General features: G+C 51.1%; 1 protein-coding gene across 1 annotated transcript; it reads right to left on the bottom strand.

Moving 5' to 3' along the window:
- Positions 1-7,164: 7,164 nt before the first annotated feature.
- On the bottom strand, positions 7,165-15,616 carry LOC144274696 (E3 ubiquitin-protein ligase TRIM39-like). The gene is made up of 3 exons (XM_077833726.1): positions 15,457-15,616; positions 13,953-14,069; positions 7,165-8,238 (listed from the first exon to the last, which is right to left on the bottom strand). The coding sequence occupies exons 2-3, from the start codon at positions 14,056-14,058 to the stop codon at positions 7,679-7,681; spliced, it is 666 nt and encodes a 221-aa protein (XP_077689852.1). The 5' UTR covers positions 14,059-14,069; positions 15,457-15,616; the 3' UTR covers positions 7,165-7,678.
- Between the last annotated feature and the right edge of the window lie 4,697 nt (positions 15,617-20,313).

Here is a 20,313-nt window from a genome sequence, read left to right as displayed (position 1 = left end):
CCAGTCTGGGGACTGGAATACTGGAAGTGGTTATATCAGCATGCCCTGCAACAACCCCTGTCTATAGGACATGTCTCAGCTCATCAGAGGAATAATACCCCAGCTGCACAGTTAAACAATTTAGCCGATGCAGCTGCCCAGCTCTTTACCACACAAGTAGAATGGGAACGCTTATATTCATGGTTACATGATAATTTAGGACACACAGGAAGTGATGAGTTAGTGCGGCAAGCACATATCAGGGGGTGGCCTATCACCCACAGACAGGCTAGAGACCTGGTGCAAGCCTGCACTATTTGTGCTGAGACTAGAAAACATATAGCAGAAGGACAACAGTTTGCCAGGCTAAGAGATGGAAAAACACTATGGGCAACCTGGCAGGTCGACTATGTCGGACCACTGCCCACTACAAGGCAGAGGTGGAAATACATCTTGACTGGGGTAGAAATTGTTTCAGGGATTGGTTTTGCATATCCAACCCGATTGGCAACAGGGTTGTCCACAGTTATGGGACTAAACCGCTTAACAGCAATTGTCCCAATGCCTCAAGAAATCCAATCAGATAATGGTTCGCATTTTAAGAATAAACTTGTAAGGGAATGGACCCTTAAACATGGAGTCCAATGGACCTTCCACCTTCCATATCGACCTCAATCTAATGGCATGGTCGAGCGCTGGAATGGGTTGCTAAAGAATCACTTGAAGCCTACTGATGGCACATGGGGAGACAGACTGGACGAAGTGGTGCAGAGATTAAACAACAGACAGACTCCTACAGGAAGTCCAATCAGCAGGGGATTCTTCCCTACAGGGAAAGCTATCTCCCCTGCCAGAACACCACTGCACAGTTCCAAGTATGCTCCCGGAGACACTGTTGTGATTAAACACCCAGCCCTGGGAACCTTTACCTGCGTTTTGCATGCCTATAAAGAGAAAGGTGTATGGAGTGCTTTAAATGCTGATAAAAGGCTAATAACCATTACAGAGGCTTGGATCGCATCCAAGACCGGCTGACCATGTGATTTATTGCAGGAATGGTCCCACGGTTCCGAGCAACCTGCCAGCTAACCTGTCAGCAAAATGGACCATGCAGCAGACCTGTTTGATCACTAGAGACTACTATGGACTGTTGATATATTTGCCATTACTTATAATAGCAGGTGTAATTTTTGCTTTTGGTTTTAAAATAAGTTTTTTAGCTAGAACACGACCCACAAGAGATATGTTCCTGCAAGCCCTCATGATCCTTCTGTTGGCTCCAGTCACCTTGGCAATACCAGAACATCCTCTTCAGGGAGCAATCCAAACCATCGCCTCAGCTGCTGGTGCTACAAATTGCTGGATGTGCACCTTGCTAGATTCAACCAATGGACTGGGAATTGAATTTGTACCACTACATGCAGTGGCTGAGAATGGACAAACCTCATGGATGCAATGGTTAGCTCAACACTTGGGATTTTCCCTCTCCCCGTTTTTACATTCGGTTGTGAATACTGTTTTAACCATTTTAATTATTGTAATTGTTTTTTTGTGTAACTTTATGTATTATGAAGCGTTTGATTCAAACTGCTCTTTCCTCCACGCAAATCAGATACCTAGAGCTAAAAAGGGATCCTAACCAATTCCGCGAACCCTCATCCTCTAATTTGGTTGTTGGGTATTTCTAGATTTCCCCAAGGAGGGCAAGAGGTGCTGGCATCACCGCCACCTTGCAATCTGGGATGTAGTGTGGTGCATCAGGGGGTGGAATGTAGCCAGACAGCCAGCCCCCCCCCCCCCCCCCTCAGACCAGCATTGCTGGAAACACAGGAGGAAGCCGGAACAGGGCACTTAACATATATTCCAGCACAGCCTTTGAAGCTGTGAAAGCACAGGTGTGCTGCTACAATGTGCCTCTGGGGGCAGATACAACGATTAAGCTCACAGCAGGCAGAGGCCTTGTGACAGACATGGCTTTTAGCCCCTACTAAATAGCGTGATGCACACACACCAACATCCTAGTTGGGAAAATATTTACCCTGATAAAAGAAATGTCCAGTAGTCAACACTTATTGTTTCTCTCCCTTGCAAGTGTAAACTACTCTTGCGAAAGCTGGCGTCACCCAGACAGACCAGCCTCAATTTGGCATAAGAAAGGAGAAAGAGAATAAAGGAGTACAGAGGTATAAGTAGGGGACCTACAGCACCATGATTTTTGAGTGCTTTTCACTATCTATCTGCTGGTCAGATAAGTGACAGCCTCCCAAGGCTTCTGCAGCTAAGAGGGTCCCTACGCCTTGTCTCTTATTCGTCTTTCCGCGGAATTGAGTGACCGATCCTGGCTTGGCACCGCTGGAATCGAGAGATGCAAGGAGGGTAAGAAGCACCCACACCTGATCTCCTATCTTTAGTGTACACATATTTTGAAATAGAGCTCTATACTTTGTTTTCTTCCTTTGGGATTGTGGCTTCAGTTTTGTAACTTGTTTGTGTGTGTAACATCTCTACATTTAAATAAGTAGGCACTAGCAATTTTGTAACCATACGATTAGAATCTAGCTTAATAAATTTTGGTAACCATTTGTGCATAAGCCTGACTTGTTTTCTCTGGTTTACTGTAAAGCAGCCGACACAATTAAAGAACCTCAGCCGTTTTGGCTCTAAAGCCTGGCCATTAGGTGAGAGTACTAAGAGCCTAGCGTTGAGTTGTGCCGCCTCCACGGGGCAAACTCTTGGGGCACCTGTCAGTCAATCCTGGCTGCCCGCTGCGAAGGAGCTCTGAGCTCTAGCAGTTAAAGTCACGGGTGTGGAGAGGCTCTTAGTGCTGCCATTGGGGCACCTGTCAGTCAGTATTGACTGCCCGCTGCGAAGGAGCTCTGAGCTCTAGCAGTTAAAGTCACGGGTGGTTAGGACCTTGGGGCATCCGTCAGCCTAGCCCGGGCTGCCCGCCGCGAAGGGACAGTGCGTCCTAGCGGTTAAAGTCACGGATGGTATAGACGGGCATAGCTGGCACCTCACCAAACATCCTTGGCCATCGGCTAACAGGGTGTATGGAAGGAGAAGTCTGCAGGCCCAGGGCAATAGGTCAGGGTGGGCATGCAGGCATGGAGGCAGGTGCAAAGATAAAAGAATATAGGGTGGGGTATAGGCTAGGTGAGAGGCTGAGGTGGGGAGAGGGTTGAAGAGCTTCCTGGGCTCCCAGGTCCCATTCACCCATCCTGGGCCCCTCGCTCACACAACCTTGGGGCTGGGTTCTCCCTCCCCTTCCCCTGGCCCAGCTACCGACTGCCCTTCCCCAGCTCTCCCCACTCCCCGTCCCCACCACTCCCTCCATCGCGCTGGGACCAGTTTCCCTGACACAGCTAAGTTGGCAGCACAAAGCAGCCCGTACAGCAGGGCCTGGCGCTCTCACTCTTGGCCCCTGTGGCTGTTTCACTCCTCGCCATGGGCAATGAGTCCCTAGGGCAGTAAATGCCGGGACATTCCCTGTTGCTCACTGGCCCCATCGCACTCACTGGGATCCTGGGCTCAGCTTGTCTTTGGGAGTCAGACCATGCAGTTATTGGTCCTGAGGGGACCTGGGAATCCCCCCAAGCCAGGCCTGGAGCCGAGCCCACCAGGCTTCTCCGGGAGGCTGTGGGGGAGGCTTTAAAATGAGGGGACTTAGGTCTCCTCCCCTAGAACATTCTGAAATCCCGCTGCAATTTTCTGAATTTGACACAATAATAAAAAAGAAGTTGAGGTCAAACATTGTAAGTGCCCAAGTGGGACCCTGTGCAGGGGAAGCAGCCTGTGGTGAGCTGGCCGAGTCGTTCGGGGGAGTTTTCAAAGGTGCCTGGGCACCTCGCTCCCAATGGGAGTTAGGCACCTAAGTGCTTTTGACAATCCCACTAGATGCCAAGCTACATCTTTAGGTGTCTACAGACCTTCTGAAATCTGCCCCTTAGTCTCTGTGCCACATTTGCAAAGTTATTTAGGCTCCTAAAGATGCAGACAGGAGCCTAGTAGGACGTTCACACCTGCCTTGTAAGCCGATTTATATATTTTTAAAATTATGTAAAAGAGTGGACTGGAAACAGGAAGCGTTTAACAGTTTCCCTCTGTTCCACACTATCACCATCATAAGAAAAGTGTATTTATCTAAGAATATCAACTTTATTCATACTCTTTTGAATAGAGAAACAACCCAGAACTCTTGGATCAATAGCCCTCAAAAGCAAAGACTTTCTAAAATTAAAAACAAAATGTCGCCCTTCTTTTGCGATGTTCTTCAGGAGGCAGCAAACACTTTTCGTCGTTGTCCAGTGTGGGATGGGGCTGCCCCTTGCCCAGCCTGGGGCAGGAGTGGTGACTGCGGAGGGCGGGGGGAGGGCAGGGTGTCACAACACTCACCCAAGCCCCAGCTGCTCAGGTCCCTCACCTCCCTTGTGGTGGGTGACAGAAGGCGGCGGGGGGGGGGGGGGGGGCTGCTGTCACGTGTGCACCTCCTTCCCTGCTGCTGCCCCTCACCATAGCATCACTGGGGGTGGGGGATGGGGCATCTCCTTGCCAAGCGTGGGGCAGGAGGTGACTGCGGCCGGGGGCACGAGTCCAACACAGACCCATGCCCCAGCTGCTCAGGTCCAGACTCCAGGAAGCCTCCTCGGAGTCGGAGTCGTCTCCCAGTAGGTGCCGGGGGGCTGGGGGCTGCCATCACATGTGCACCTCCTCCTCTCCCCCCTCCGCAGGCGCAGCGGTCACCTCAGCCTGCCGCCCGCGCCGGTCCCTGTGTTGTAGCCAGCAGCGGCCGGTGAGGGAGCACTGCGCGGAGCAGCTGGCGGGGCCGGGGGCGCTCCAGGGGAGGCCCATGGGGACAGCAGGTGGGGCTGGGGCAGAGACCTGGCCCCAAACATTGGTGGACCCAGGCTCCCAGGCCCTGAATATTGCTGGAGCACGAGCACCACGGGACCATATAACTCGCCGACCCTGCAAGGTGTGTTTATGCAAGTTCTCAGTTGCAGAAATTTGTCCTGTATTTATTTACTTCTGAAAAACACCAAAAGTTAGATTCTGACTGTGTGGAGACATCAGCTATTACAGAAACCACATTATAATGTTTACTTTGCTTACTATAGATGGGATTATAATAAAAATGTCATAGGAAAGATCCAAATGAGAACTCTAGCCTGTGTTCTTGCACATAGGTTGTTAAACCCTGGGAATTGCTGAGAGCAGATTTAATCGGGCTCTATCCAGTATCCCAGAAGCGATACCAGTATGTACTGACAGCTACAGATGATTTTTCAAAATAGGTAGAAGAATTTCCACTTAGAACTATGAAAGCACATGAGGTGGAGAAGAAGACATGTGAAATGATATATTAACATGGCTGTCCAGAGCAGATACTGGCAGATCTAGGTTCAGAATTGAATAACGAGGTAACAGCTTACATTTGGTGTTATTTTCACTATATGGTCAATTACACAATCATGGCGGTGTGACACATCGCTTCAGCAGACCATGCCACCTAGACAGCAGCAGACTGGATAAAAACACAGATGAATCCATCACAAGATAATTTTAGGGTATTTATTTTCAAATAATCAGCGTGAGTTTAGGGCACTCTGCCATGGATGGCATATTGTGAGTAAATCTTCAAAACTGAATTATGACATTGAAAATGTTCATAATGCATCACGTTTAAAACAAACAGTAGTCCTAGCAATGCCATGTGATGTGCCTCCCCTCACACGCTGCTCAGCCAGCTCTTCAAGAAATTAGGTTCAATCGCTAATATCAAGGAATTGGACCAATCGGTCACTATTTTTACAGAAAAAAGGAGTACTGGTGTCACCTTAGAGACTAACCAATTTATTTGAGCATAAGCTTTGGTGAGCTACAGCTCACTTCATCGGATGCATTTAGTGGAAAACACAGTGAGCATTTCCACTAAATGCATCCGATGAAGTGAGCTGTAGCTCACCGAAGCTCATGCTCAAATAAATTGGTTAGTCTCTAAGGTGCCACCAGTACTCCTCTTCTTTTTGCGAATACAGACTAACACGGCTGCTCCTCTGAAACCTATTTTTACAGAGCATTCCAGAAGGTGGTGGACAGAACCCAGAGGAATGGTGATGAATTTCCTGGAGCAACTTTCTTTTCTTTGTACTCTAAACCTCACATGACAACAAAAATAGCACCCTTTCGACTGATTTATGGCCGAGAAGAAAGGTCTCCCAATAAAACTTCACCAAATTTCATGTTTTGTGTCATTAAGTGCCAGTATATTAAGTTAATTTGTGATGATTCAGTAAAGGAATACAACCCCTTCTCTCTTTCTTTATCAAACTACATTTGTTGTGTCCTTATAACCAAGAACGTGGAAAGCCTGGCAGTACTTTGAAATCAACAGTGCACACTCAAAGTACATTGCCTGCAAATAATATTTCTAAAGAAAAATAAATAAAAAAAATGAGATTGTAGAAGACATTATTGTATATAGCAGGGGTAGGCAACCTATGGCACGTGTGCCAAAGGCAGCATGCGAGCTGATTTTCAGTGGCACTCAGACTGCCCGGGTCCTGGCCACCGGTCCGGGGAGCTCTGTATTTTAATTTAATTTTAAATGAAGCTTCTTAAACATTTTAAAAACCTTATTTACTTTACATACAACAATAGTTTAGTTATATATTATTGACTTATAGAAAGAGACCTCCTAAAAATGTTAAAATATATTACTGGCACGTGAAACCTTAAATTAGAGTCACTAAATGAAGACTCGGCACACCACTTCTGAACGGTTGGCGACCCCTGGTATCTAAGAATACAGCATTTGAGGTTGGGGACCGCGTTTTGTGAGAAAAAGAAAGGAAGGGTCATATCTTGATTACCGATTATGTGCAGCTAGAAAGTGAATTAATGCTGACAGAACTTCAAAGAATATTATATAATCTTGTATGAGTTAATTTAAATATATTGCTTCATTAATTCTATCATTTTTTCACCTATTAATTTTCAAAGGTGTAGTGCAGGAGGTGGGTGTATGTGCCCTGCCTTCCAGAGAGAACCAGTCAAGACAATAAAGAGGACCGGGGGGAGAGAGAGAGAGAGCAGCTGCACATGTGTGTAGTTGTGATGTTTATGACACACGTACATTATAACTGAACAACCCCATCGGACAATTTAATAGTTTATTTTGTGAAGATAAATATTTTGGATTTCTTGAAATTCCACAGTTGAAATACAAATGATGTTATTTAGAGAAGTTAAACTTCAATACAGATTTGAGGGAAGAATCAGAAAATAAATGTAAATTATTCCATTTCTAAAAATACGTTTAGATGCTCGTTTCTGAAATACTGTTGAAATGTAAACTGAAATATTCTTGTATTTACACCTTGTTACAATAATATTTTCTAAATTAGAATAATCTTTTTTCTTTCCTATTTTAGATTGAGATTTCACAGGGCTAGAAAATTCTGGCAGGAGTGAATGACCCCATCCCCCACCATCTGCTGCCCCTGGGGCAGGGGACGGGGCAAGGTGAGGGCTGGGGGTTGCCAGGTGTCCGGTTTTCGACTGGACCCTCCAGTGGAAAAGGGAAACAGGCAGCGTCCGGTCAGCAGAAAAACTCCAGTAGCTGCAGTAACCGGCCCCCACCACAGGGGAGCGGGAGGAGCAGCAGCGCTGGGGGGGGTCGGTCTGTGCCGCGGGGTCACTGTCAGGGACCGAGATTCCCCCCGGCCGGAGCGGGAACCGGGCAGATGATCAGGGGAGCAGCGTTTGTACCCCCAGCGTTGAGACCGGGATAGAAATAAGGGCGGAGCGTCCCGGAGAAGGTGTCAGTGAACGTGAAGAGATGGGACCCGTCAGTCACATTGTAAAACGAGACCTCGCCCGCCCCATAGTCCAGGAAAATCCCCACCCGGCCGGGCCGGACGCTCACGGGGAGGGGAGTCCACAGGGAGGTGAGGGCCACGTATCCGCCGTCCCTCAGCCGCACGGCCCAGTATCCATCCTCAGGTGTGTGTGTGACCCACTCCTCCCTGCTCACAGATTCCCGACAAACCCCCAGAGTCCATCTCGTCTTGTCTCCCACCCCCACCTCCCAGTAACGCCTCCCGCCCGTGAACCCCTCAGCGCCCAGGACACAGGCACAAGGATCAAATCTCTCAGGCTTGTCGGGCAGATCCTGGCATCTGTCTCCGCGTCTCACACGTTTCCGATCCTCAGACAGGACGAGGTAGCGATTTGCCGTGTCTGGATCCAGAGTCACGTCCACTGGGGAGAGAGTCACAGAGTCAGGGCCGGGGGCAGGGGCTGGTCACTGGGATCAAAGGGAAATTAACCTGCGTCCCCATTAATCGCTGGGGGGGGGTTGTTGCCTGAGGGGAGTCAGGGCCCCTTTGTCTGTGAGGAGACAATGGGGGGAAAGGGCAGGAGGAGCGGGGGGGGGTGGGGAGGTGTCAGTGGGGGGTGGGGAGGGGCTGATGCTGGGAGAGGAAAGGGGAGGGGCAGGTGACAGGAGTAGAGGGGGGACGGGTAGAGGGGTGGGGCAGGCACAAGGGCAATGAGGGGACAAGGGAAGGGGCAGGCACCATAAGAACAGAGGGGGGGTGAAGGGCAGGATCCTGGGGGCTCCATGGGAGAAGAAGGGGATGGACCCCAGGGGGCAGAGAGGTGTGAGGGAATGGGGGAGCTCCAATGGGGCAGGGGAAATCAAGGGGAGGGTGAGCTGCCAGGGGGTGAGATGATGAGCAGTGGGGAGGTGGAACCATGGGGGGGAGCGAATGGGCAGGCACTGGTGCCGGGCGGCAGAATGGGGGTGAGGGAGCAGGTGAGCCAAAGGGGGGCAGAGAGAGGGGTGTGGAGAAGGGCAGGACGTAGGGGGGCAGAGGAGTGTGAAGGGAGATGTGGGCACCAGGGGGGCAGAGGGAGGATGAAGGCAGGGGTGGGATGCAGAGATTAGGAGAGGGGGAGGGGAGGGGCGGGGCAGTGCTGAGGTGAGGGGAAGGGCAGAGAACAGGGGTCTAAAGGGAGGCAAGGGAAGGGATTTGCACCAGGTGGGCAGAGGGGGCAAAGGAAATGGCAGGCACCAGGGAGGCAGATGGGGCAAGGGTAGAGCTGGGACTTGGGGCAGAGGAGGAGCTGGCACCAGGGGACTAGAGGGGTGGTGAGGGGTGCAGGTGTCATGGAGCCAGAAGGCGAGGGGAGGGGCAGAGTGAGAAATAAAGAGAAGGTGGCATGGATGATGGTGGCAGAGGGGTGAGAGGAGAGTGGGGTCAATGGGGCAGAGGGTGGTGAGAGGGTAGGCACCAGGGAGGAAGGGGACAAGGGGAGGGTGAGGTGTTGGGGGGCAAGGGGAAGGGGTCGGCACCAGAAGTGTGCAGGGGGTAAGGGAAAGGGTAGGTGCCAGGGGGATTGAGGGGGTTGAGCAGAAGGGCAGACACAGGGAGGGCAGAGCAGGGGAGGGACAAGAACCAGGGGGCAGAGAGGGGCGAGGAGAGAGGCAGGGGCAGGTGGATAGAGGGAGGTGTTAGGAGACGGCATTCGGGAGAGGCAGGTGCCAGGGGGTCAGAGTGGGGTTAGAGGAGGGGTGGGCACAGGGGGGTGAGGGAAGGGGTGCGTGCCAGGGGTCAGAGAGGGCGGAGAGAGAGGCAGGTGCCAGGAGGGCTGAGGGGAGTAAGAAGGGCAGAAGCCAGGACAGCAGAAGAGGGTGAGGGGTGGGACGGCCATCAGGGGGCAGAGGGGGTGATGGATGTGGCAGGCACCAGGGAAGCAGATAGGAGTGACCTAACAAACCCATGGGGCACAGGCCCACACCCTGCCTGTGCAGATAGAGCATGTCCCTCAGGGATCAGGGCACATGACAACTGCAGCACAAACACCTTCTCCTTGCTAAGGGAACATTTGTTTTAGGTGAGCTGCGCTGTACAGGAGCAACCCACCCCGTTCTGCCCTCAACATTGAGCGACTGCCCAGAAACAGCCCCACATTTCTTACATTTTACAAACCTTCACCCCCTTTAACAGCCCCTCCACCCACACTCCCAGGATTCTATCTAGCACTATATGTCCCCTTCCCCATTGTCAAACACACAGACAATCCCCGTGGCAAGCAGGCCCCTGAGCCCTGCTACTGACAACTACACAGCTCAGGGCTGAACTAAGGGATGCAGGATCCCTCAAGGTACACCTGCACCTCTCTCCTTTCATCACATGCCTGGGCGGGGGGACGGGACTCAGATCTGGATCTCCTCAGATCACAAGCACAGCTCTACCAAGCTGCTCCAGCCAATGTCTCCACCAGTCAACCCAGCTGCACCTAACACAGTGACTGCAGCTGGGGCATGCAGAGATGTGTATAATTATAATTTTCAGACTGGAGCACCCACGGAAAAAAATAGTGGGTGCTCAGCACCCACCAGCCACCCGCCGATCAGGTGTTCAGAGGGCCCTGCAGATCAGCTCCTCCCCCACAGCACCTCCTACCTGCAGCTGATCAGCGGCAGGCAAGGGGTTCTGGGGTGGAGGGGAGGAGCAGGGGCGGGAAGAGGCAGAGGAAGGGCAGGGCGTGCTTGGGGGAGGGGGCTGAACTGGGGCGGGAGAGGCAGGGTGGCGGTGTAGCCTTGGGGAAGGGGGCAGAGCAGGGGCTGGAAGAGGTGGAGCGAGGGTGGGGCCTTGGGGAAAGGGGCAGAGCCACGGTGGAACACCCCACCGGGGAAAGCTGAAAGTTGGCACCTGTGAAATTCAAGAATTTAGAGATGTGCCCTGGAAGCTGTGGTTGAGAACACAGTGTAGCCGTGTTCAGCAATTCACTACAGAAACTTTCTGCTTTGTTTTATTAAAAGTTTTATTCCTAACAAACTGGTTTGTTGTTTATTGAACCCCAAGATCATTACATGGTGTCAGAAGTGCTGAACGAGAAGGAGACTGCAGTCATTTTGAAGTTAACTCCTGTGTTTGCAACTGAAAGCGGAGGCAAGGGGAGTACATGCAGCAGCAAACAGAGAAGAACAAAGGCTTTTGTATGTATTTTGTGAGCAAAATAGTAGCTCAAATAGCTTAAAATGGGGAAAAAAGCCAAAAATGGATGTGTCGCAACTTCCATTCAGTCTGCAATTGTCAGGCAATGTTGCAGAGAACTGGAAAAAATTCAGAAAGAGATTTGACTTGTATTTAGTAGCCAGAGGGGCAGAAGAGAAAAATGATCAAGTAAAATGATCAATCTTTTTGCCTGTTGTTGAGGCGGAAGCATTGGATATTTAGAACAGCTTTGCGTTTGAAGAAGGTGAAAGCATGAAGTTAAGTAAAATACTGACTAAATTGGAGGAACATTACATGCCAAAAAGGAATTGAGAAGTGCAAACAACGAGCATGAGAGGTGCTGTATTGACCACGGATCAATCACATCATCACTAAAGTGGTAGAAAACTGCTGTTCATGCTTGAAATACAAGCCAACAAGGGAACAAGCAGAGCCACTGTGACCTCATCCAGTTCCACAAAGACCTTCTGAGAAGGCAGGTACTGATGTATTTACCTGGCAATCAAAGGATTATTTCATAGTCACAGAGGATTATTCTCTGTATCCAGAAATTTGCACACTGCACAGTACTAGTGGTAAGTCAGTGATAGATGACATGAAGGGAATCCTCTCCAGACATGGAATTCCAGATGAAGTCTTTAGCGATAATGGGCTGCAATTTTCCATTGCAGATTTTAGGCAATTTGCCATGGATTGTAGTCCAGACAAATCAAGGGGACACATTTTGATGCAATCAAAGGGATCTATGTATAATCCCAGAAAGTTCCAATACATTGACAGTCGACATGGACTCTGGCATTTCCCAACTGACTGATCCTTTACCATCAACAGGCAAAGGAGAACAACTCAGACTCCAATGAGAAGATCAGAGAGGGAGATTAAATGTCCTGAAAGGCCCATAGAGACTTGCTAACCTGCCTGGAGAAGAGAAATTTGAGGAAAATGAGTGGTAAAGACTCACTCCAGAGAGATGTCCTGGTAACCTCACCTCTCTAGGTAATTTATGAGGTGATTTATGGAAATAGACTAGATGGGTTGAGAATTTAATGCATGTGCTATTGGGTAGTTGTTAACTCTTATATACATATATAGAAACAGCTAATTGTTTTTTTTAAGAGGGAAGATATAGAGATACGTTTGTGGAAGATTATAACTAAGGGCTTGGCTACACTTGCGAGTTAGAGCGCATTAAAGCAGCCCCGGGCGCCCGAGCTCACTCCCCGTCCACACTGGCAAGGCATGTAAAGCGCTCTGACTCCGCAGCTAGAGCGCTCCTGGTACTCCACCTCGGCGAGTGGAATAACGTTTGCTGCGCCTTGGCTACAAGGCCCAGGCGTCAGTGTGGACGAGGTGTTGCGTTACTGCGCTCTGATCGGCCTCCGGAAACGTCCCATAATCCCCTTAAGTCACGTGGCCACTCTTCTCATTGTTTTTGAATCACTGCAGGAATGCGGATGTGCCCTTTCAAAGCTCCGTTTCTGACAACCAGCTACTTCTCTGCTCCGAGACAAAGCAAACATCAGTGTGGAGTGCTGTGTGAGAGAGAGAGAGGTGGGGGGGGGGAAGGGGGGTCTGCTGCTGTCTGAACTTACAAGACAGCCTGCTGACATGCTCTCAGCCTCCCCCAGAAAACACTCTCTCTCTCTCTCTCCCCACATACACACAACACACTCCCGGTCACACTCCCCCCCCCCATTTGAAAAGCACCTTGCAGTCACTTGCATGCTGGGAAAGCTGCCCATAAGGCACCGCTCCCAATGCCGCTGCAAGTGCCGCAAATGTGGCCACGCCCAGCGCGCTTGGAGCTGTCAGTGTGGACAGACTGCGGCGCTTTCCCTAGTGCACTCTCCAAAGGCTGGTTTAACTCAAAGTGCTCTACATCTGCAAGTGTAGCCATGCCCTTCGAGATGCTCCCTCATGAGGGACAGTATTATGAGCATCAGAATTTAGAGATGTGCCCTGGAATCTGAGGTTGAGAATTCAGTGTAGCTGTGTTCAGCTCTTCACCACAAAAGCTGTCGAGTTTGTTTTATTAAAAGGTTTATTCCTTTCCCTTTCACTGAGTTGTTGTTTAATGAGCCCCAAGATCATTACAGAAACCCCAGCAGGAGGGAACCAAAATGCCCAAGAAGCTGTGCAGGCAGCCCCAGGGGTGGAGTGGGTCACTAGGGGTATGTCTTCACTACCCGCCAGATCGGCGGGGATCAATTTATCACGTCTAGTCCAGACGGGATAAATCTGTCCCCAAGCGCTCTCCCATCGACTCCCGTACTCCTGCGCCGTGAGAGGCAACGGGGGAGCGGCAGCAGTCGACTCAGCGCAGTGAAGACGCCGCGGTAAGTCAATCTAAGTACGTCGACTTCAGCTTTTATTCACGTAGCTGAAGTTGCGTAACTTAGATCGATCCCCCGCAGTGTAGACCAGGCCTATAAGGCCTTCCCCAAGGGTACAGAATGAAGAAGCCAGCAAATATCCTCCCATCCTCATTGTAAGAGGAGGTCTCCCTCTCAGCCTGAGTCAGATGTGTCTAGTGCAGTATGAATGACTTGTGGGTTTTCATTTCATAACCAGAGAGAGTCGGGGATTCATGATCTGTTTGTGCCTGAAGAGTCTGATCTGCGACTTTCAGTCAGTCTGGCAGTGCGGTAGATAGGAATTTGGTAGTGTCCCTTTAAAGAGTTTGTGAGCCCTGTAATGGCGCTCGCCGTGTTCTTTGTCTTAGAAGCCTCCAGTCACTGCAGCAGCGTGTGTGTAGCTAGACCTGACAAGATTGTGTCTAGGTAGCAAACATGGCTACTGGGGACCCAGACGTCCCCTGTGGTTTCTCCATGTGGCTGGTTGTGAGCAGGTTGAGCAGACGTGGCTTATAAGACAAGGCAGTGATGTGAGATGGACGATGACCAACAATAGCAACAGCAGCAAACCCAGCGAGGAGGCTGGAGCTCCTACCTGACGCCAGCCGGTGAACCTGTAGAGCGAGGCAGAGAGCGACGTAGCCCGGCAGAGCGGAGCTCACTGTGGAGCCGGGGGAGAACGAGGGAACCTTCCCCGTCATCGTAGCTTGGTCTGGGGAACAGCAGAAATAACAAACCAGATGGTGAGTGAGTGTGATGCAGCGACAGGACAGTGCCACGGGGCAGTGGGGAGGAGGTAACAAGCCTCACAGCTGCCTACAATGCACCCGAAGAGAAGGGATTTCCCCCACAGTCCTCGTCTGCCCTGGCTCTGAGCAGGGTTAGATGTCACTCTGCCAGCAACCGGTCCATAGCTCACACCATGGCTGCACCTCATATTTAGATTGTAATACACTCTCGAGAGCAGGGACGGTCCCTCACTATTGGTGTATCCAGCACCCAGCACAAAGGGATCCCCATCTCAGTTGGGGCATTCAGACACCGCTGTGGAATGGGACATATTAAGGAAAACAAGCCAGCGTGGCATAAATGGCCACTGATTGCTGTGGTAAAGGGGCTCCATCGCCTGACCACACCTGTCCCAGGTCAGGGCTCTCTGGGGATCTCCCAGATCAGTCCCCGGCCCTGGTGATTTTACATGTCAGTGACCCACCCTCATTGCCTCCGGCCTGGGTGCAAATGTCAGGGATGAATTCTGACCAGGGTCACCCCAGCTCTGTGCCCCCTGGGATCTGTAACATTGAAACCTCTCTCAGGGGAGATTTACACTGCAGCTGGGAGCGAGCTTCCCCCCGGAGGGCGGGGGGGATAGATAGCCATGTGATAGCTCTCCTGGTGCTAACACACCTAAACTAGCACGTAGCACTAACTGGGGTAGCGGAGCCAGCAGCTCGGGTGACGTGCCTGAAAACAAACCCGCCTGGACCCCCCCCCCCAGATACGTACTTGGGTGGCTAGCTCAAGCCCCCACCCATGCTACCCTCAGCTACACCACTACTTTCATTGCACTAGCTTGAGCAGAGGGAGCACGTGTCTGTCTGTCTGTCTATGGTGGGAATCGCACCTCCCAGCCGCAGTGTGGACGTACCCTCAGAGACAAAGAGCTTTAGGCTCACGCCGCACCCAGCCGTGTGGCCCCGGCCAGGCTGGGCGGTGGTGTAAAACCCTCCCAGGGAACCAGGCTGTGCCTGTAACTTCCCCTACGCTGGGACAGCCGCCGGGGCCAGTGTTGCCCACAGAGCGGTCAGCACTGGCCAGGAAGGGGCCTGACCAGGGCTCCAGGGCTCAGACTCGCGGCCTCCCCCCAGTGACGCCCACTGACAGAGCTCTGGGGGGCGGTGAAGCTCCCCCTGCCCTGGCAGACACCTGTAATATGGGCAGCGGCGGTAACAGCACCTGCCCTCCCCCGGGGCGATGGCCCTGCAGGCTGGGGTGGGGCTGGGAGGGATTCACCGAGTCTGGAAATAACAAAGTGGGGGGGGGGGGAACCCGGCCATTCCCTGCGGGGAGCTTGCGCCATAAGGCCCCAGGTCACTCACCGAGGCTGCAGCCCCGGTTCCGCACACGGGGTCACGGAGCCGGAGGGCTGGAGACCGGCCCCGCCATCCTTATTTGTGTGAATTTGTAGCTGAATTGACGGGGCCGAGCCCCCCCCGCTTCAAAACTGAAAGTACCAACGTAGCGGAAACTTAAAGTAACGGTCCGTGGCCCGGGCTGGGTGGGGCGGAGCAAATTGCTCTTAAAGTCCCAGCTCCCCCCCCCCCCAGGGGCTCGGAGCTGGCGGGGTTGGGGCTGGCGCGGGGGCAGTTCGCCGGGGGAGCCAGTGTCGGGGTGTCAATGCCCCCCCCCGGCTCCTGTTCCTGCCCCCCAGGGATCGCTGGGCTCTCAGTAATTCCCCCGCCCAGCCCCGTCCCCACAGCCCTGTCGGGGAGGGGGGGGGAACGAAGCACCAGCAGCAAAAAGCACCAGCCAGGTCACCCCCCCCCCGCCCTGGGTGGAGGCAGAATGAGGACGGGGGATGCTGCGGGGGGAGGGGAGCTGAAATCCGGAGTGACTGAGTGGGACCGGGGTGGGAAGCAGGAGCGGATCAATGGGGGGGGCGCGGGGGGGTCAGATCGGACTGAAGGGGACTCGGGACCTGCCCGGCTGCAGCTGGTCCCTCCCTGGAGGGAGTTTTAATGGCCAGTCTGAGCTCCAGGGAAATCTCGGGGGCGGGGCTGGTGCAGAAGGAGGAGGCTGGGAGGAGGCAGCGGGGGGGTCCCGTCGCTGTTCCGCGGTCACCAGCAGCCCGGAGAGGCGGAGTCCCGGGGGCTTCCTGGGCTCTGAGCCACGAGCTGGATTCTCATAAATCACCGGAGTGCCCCTCCCCCCAGCCCCGCCCCTTCCCAAACAGGAGCGGGGGGAGGGGGAGCAGAGCCCAGATCCGGGGCCGTCTCCTTGCTGTTCAACGCAGATGCCTCCAGCCACTGACACCCCCTGCAGCCCCTCATCTCCCCAGCAGCCCTGAGTCACAGCAGCACCCCGTGACTCCAACCTGATGGGTCAAAGGGGAGCGTTTGCAGGATCGGGCCCTTGTTGGCTTACTCCTATATTATTGCTCCCTGTTCCATACAGCAGGAGGAGGGATCCAGGAAGGGGGCCTGGGGGAGGGGGAGACTCCAGCCCTGAAGCCCAGGTGGGGAAGGGGCTGAGATCCAGGCAGCTGAAGCTGGTCAGCACGTCAGGAACTGCTTCACATCGGAATTTGCTACTAGTAGCAAAAACCTAAACTCACTTGGTTTACAGTAGCAGTCCTCTAACTGCCTATAGACACCTGCCCTGTTGCCTCCCACAAGGCACCCCCGCAGCTGTGTCCTGCCCACTCCCTAACACTCATGAACCTGGGGAACGTAGGTGCTCCTCTGCTTTTATCTTCCCTTCGGGGCCCAATTCAGCCCATCTGCTCAGAGACAGACCAGCAGATCTTAGTTAGTCTCGAAGGTGCCACAAGTACTCCTCCTTCTTTTTATTAATAGTTCTGAGATTGCTTCAGCCAGTTCCTTAAGTGCCCACAGGTGAATTTCATCAGGCACCACCAACTTGAATACACCTAGCTTATCTAAATATTCTTTAACCAGTTCTTTCCCTATTTGGGCTGGCATTCCTCCCCCCTTGCTGTTAATATTAATTATGTTGAGTATCTGGTCACAGTTAAACTTTTCAGTGAAGAATGAAGCAAAATAGGCATGATCCACCTCAATGTCAGTGACTAGGACATGGGCAATTATGCCTAGTGGTCAGAGCAGGAGTCAGTAGCCAGGAGTCAGAGCCCAGGGTCAAAACATGAGTCAGGGGCTTGATGCCAGAGCTAGGCATTAGAGCTGAGGTCAGAGGTCACGAATCTGAGTCAAGGGGTCAGACTTGGGTTAGCTAGAACAAAGCAAAACAGGGACAGGGCAGAAGCTATCACAATCATGGGCTATACTTTGAGCAGCCTCTGAACTGCAGCTGGGCTTAAGAGCCGATCTGCTGAATTTTGCAACCAATCAGGTGCTGTAGCCTATCAAGCAGCCTAGTCCAGACCAGCTGCACTTATTAGGTTGCCCAGAGACTGGTTCTGCTGCAGGCTCTGATTCCTGATACTCAGCTGTCTTGAGGTTGTCAGTTATTAGCTCTCCTTTTTTGCTAAGTAGGGGGGCCTACACTTTCCTTCATCTTTCTCTTGCTCCTAACATATTTAGAGAACCTCTTCTTACTGCCTTTTTTGTCCCTAGCTAGCTAGGTAGGACTTGGCTTCTGACTTGGCCTTTCTCACTTTGTCCCTAGATGCCTGTGCTAGTCTCCTGTACTCATTCTTAGCAACTTGTCCATGTTTCCACTTTTTCCTGGATTCTCTTTTGATTTTCAGGTCATTAAAAAGCTCCTGATGGAGCCAGATTGGCCTCTTACTGTTCTTCCAATCTTTCCTTCGCATCAGGATAGCTTGCTGTTGCACCTTTAGTAGACTCTCTTTGACAAACTGCCAGCTCTCCTGAGCTCCTTTTTCCTCTAGATTTTCTTCCCATGGGACCAGGGTGAAAGTAACATTAAGCACTTAGCGGTACAGGGCCCTGGTTCTGGGCCCCTGGAAGGGGCGGGGCCTCAGGCAGAAGGGGAAGGACTCGGGGGTCATCCTGGCCTGGCCCGTGCTGCCCAGGGTTCTGGCAGCGATTTAAAGGGCCCAGAGCTCCGGTCACTGACACTGCAGTGGTGGTTGGGAGCTCCGGGCCCTTTTAAATCGCTGGCCCTGGAGCAGCTGCCCCTTCCTCCCCACACACAATGGTGGCTGGGGGGGGAGGGGGCGGTGGCCAAAGGGGCAACAACGTTAAAGCACTTTAAGCAGGTTCCTTAAAGCGCTGCAGCAGCTGTGCTTTAATGTCAGCTGCATATGGGCCGGTACCGACGGCCACTTTTTATCGGTATGCCATACCGGCCTGTACCGGCCTGTACCTGCCTACTTTCACCCCTGCATGGGACCTTAGCTGCTAGTTCTCTGCGTTTGTTAAAGTCTGCTTTCAGAGTCCATTTTCCTTATTCTGCTACTGTCATAAATAGAAAGGGAAGGCAAACCACCTTTAAATCCCTCCTGGCCAGAGGAAAAACCCTTTCACCTGTAAAGGATGAAGAAGCTAGGATAACCTCGCTGGCACCTGACCAAAATGACCAATGAGGAGACAAGATACTTTCAAAGCGTGGGGAGGGGGTGAAAACAAAGGGTCTCTGTCTGTGTGTTGCTTTTGCCGGGACCAGAGCAGGAATGCAGGTCAGAACTCCTGTAAAGGGCTAATAAGCAATCTACTTAGTTAGATATGCGTTAGATTCTGTTTTGTTTAAATGGCTGAGAAAAGAAGCTGTGCTGAATGGAATGGAGATTCCTGTTTTTGTGTCTTCTTGTAACTTAAGGTTTTGCCTAGAGGGATTCTCTGTGTTTTGAATCCAATTACCCTGTAAGGTATTTACCATCCTGATTTTACAGAGGTGATTCTTTTTACTTTTTCTTCTATTAAAATTCTTCGTTTAAGAATCTGAATGCTTTTTTAATTGTTCTTAAGATCCCAGGGTTTGGGTCTGTGTTCATCTATGCAAATTGGTGAGGATTTTTATCAACCCTTCCCCAGGAAAGGGGGTGTAATGTTTGGGAGGATTTTGGGGGGAAAGACGTTTCCAAACGGACTCTTTCCCAATTATATCCCTGTTAGACGTTTGGTGGTGGCAGTGATAAAGTCCAAGGGCAAAAGGTAAAATAGTTTGTACCTTGGGGAAGTTTTAACCTAAGCTGGCAAAAGTAAGCTTAGGAGGTTTTCATGCAGGTCCCACATCTGTACCCTAGAGTTCAGAGTGGGGAAGAAACCTTGACAGCAGGTTAGACAAACACCTGTCAGGAATGGTCTAGATAATACTTAGTTCTGCCATAAGTGTAGGGGACTGGACTAGATGACCTCTTGAGGTCCCTTCCAGTCCTATGATTCGAATGGAAGCATTCTAACCAAAGGACTGAGGACCTTCCCATGATTTGGAAGCAACCAGAGACTTAACAAGCCAGCAGTTTATTCCATCACTGCTACAAGCCTGAACCAAGAACTTTGCAATTATTGTGTGTATTTTATTCCTTTAATCAATTTTAACTGACACCTTTCTTTCTTTTTATAAATAAACCTTTAGATTTTAGTTACTAAAGAATTGGCAACAGTGTGATTATTGGGTAAGATATGTGTTGTATATTAACCTGTGTGTGTGGCTGGCTCTTTGGGACCAGAAGAACCTTTTATTTGATTAAATTGGTTTTAAAGACCCACTCATCTTTAAATCTATTTTTTTTTTTTTGGGTGGTGACACAAGGACTAGAATACCTAAGGAAACTGCTTTTCTGAATTGTTAGCCAGTGTGGTGAAACAGAGGTTTGCTTTTGTCGCTGGTTTGGTATATCTTATGGGAGAATAACCACCAGTTTTTGGGTGTATCTGCCCTATTTTTCAGTAGTTTGTCCTGAATTTGGTATCCTCAATTGTGACCCATGGAGGCACGGTGACACCCCCTCAAAGAATTCTGGTAAATTGGTGAGACATGATTTCCATTTACAAAATCCATGTTGATTCTTCCCCAACAAATGATGTTTATCTATGTGTCTGATAATTCTGTTTTTTAATATGGTTTGCCTGGTACTGAAATCAGGCTTACTGGCCTGTAATTGCTGGGATCACCTCTGGAGCCCTATTTAAAAATTGGCATCACGTTAGGTATGCTCCAGTCATTTGGTACAGAAGCTGATTTAAATAATAGGTTATAAACCACAGTTAGTAGTTCTGCAGTAATAAAGACCCTTGGTGCAAGTAGCTTGGTGGTGGTCTGTGCAGGCTGCTTAATTCCCAAAGAGGCCT

The sequence above is a fragment of the Eretmochelys imbricata genome, chromosome 14 (genome assembly GCF_965152235.1).
Source record: "Eretmochelys imbricata isolate rEreImb1 chromosome 14, rEreImb1.hap1, whole genome shotgun sequence".
NCBI classification, from domain to species: Eukaryota; Metazoa; Chordata; order Testudines; family Cheloniidae; genus Eretmochelys; species Eretmochelys imbricata.
This window is presented reverse-complemented; position numbering and strand designations above follow the sequence as displayed.

What these genes read in the sequence shown, in the direction of transcription:
- LOC144274696 (XM_077833726.1), bottom strand. Translation starts at nt 14,058, where the DNA reads ATGACGGGGAAGGTTCCCTCGTTCTCCCCCGGCTCCACAGTGAGCTCC. An exon ending in GGTTCACCGGCTGGCGTCAG is followed by an intron (nt 8,239 to 13,952) that starts GTAGGAGCTCCA and finishes CTCTCTCCCCAG; the next exon opens with TGGACGTGACTCTGGATCCA.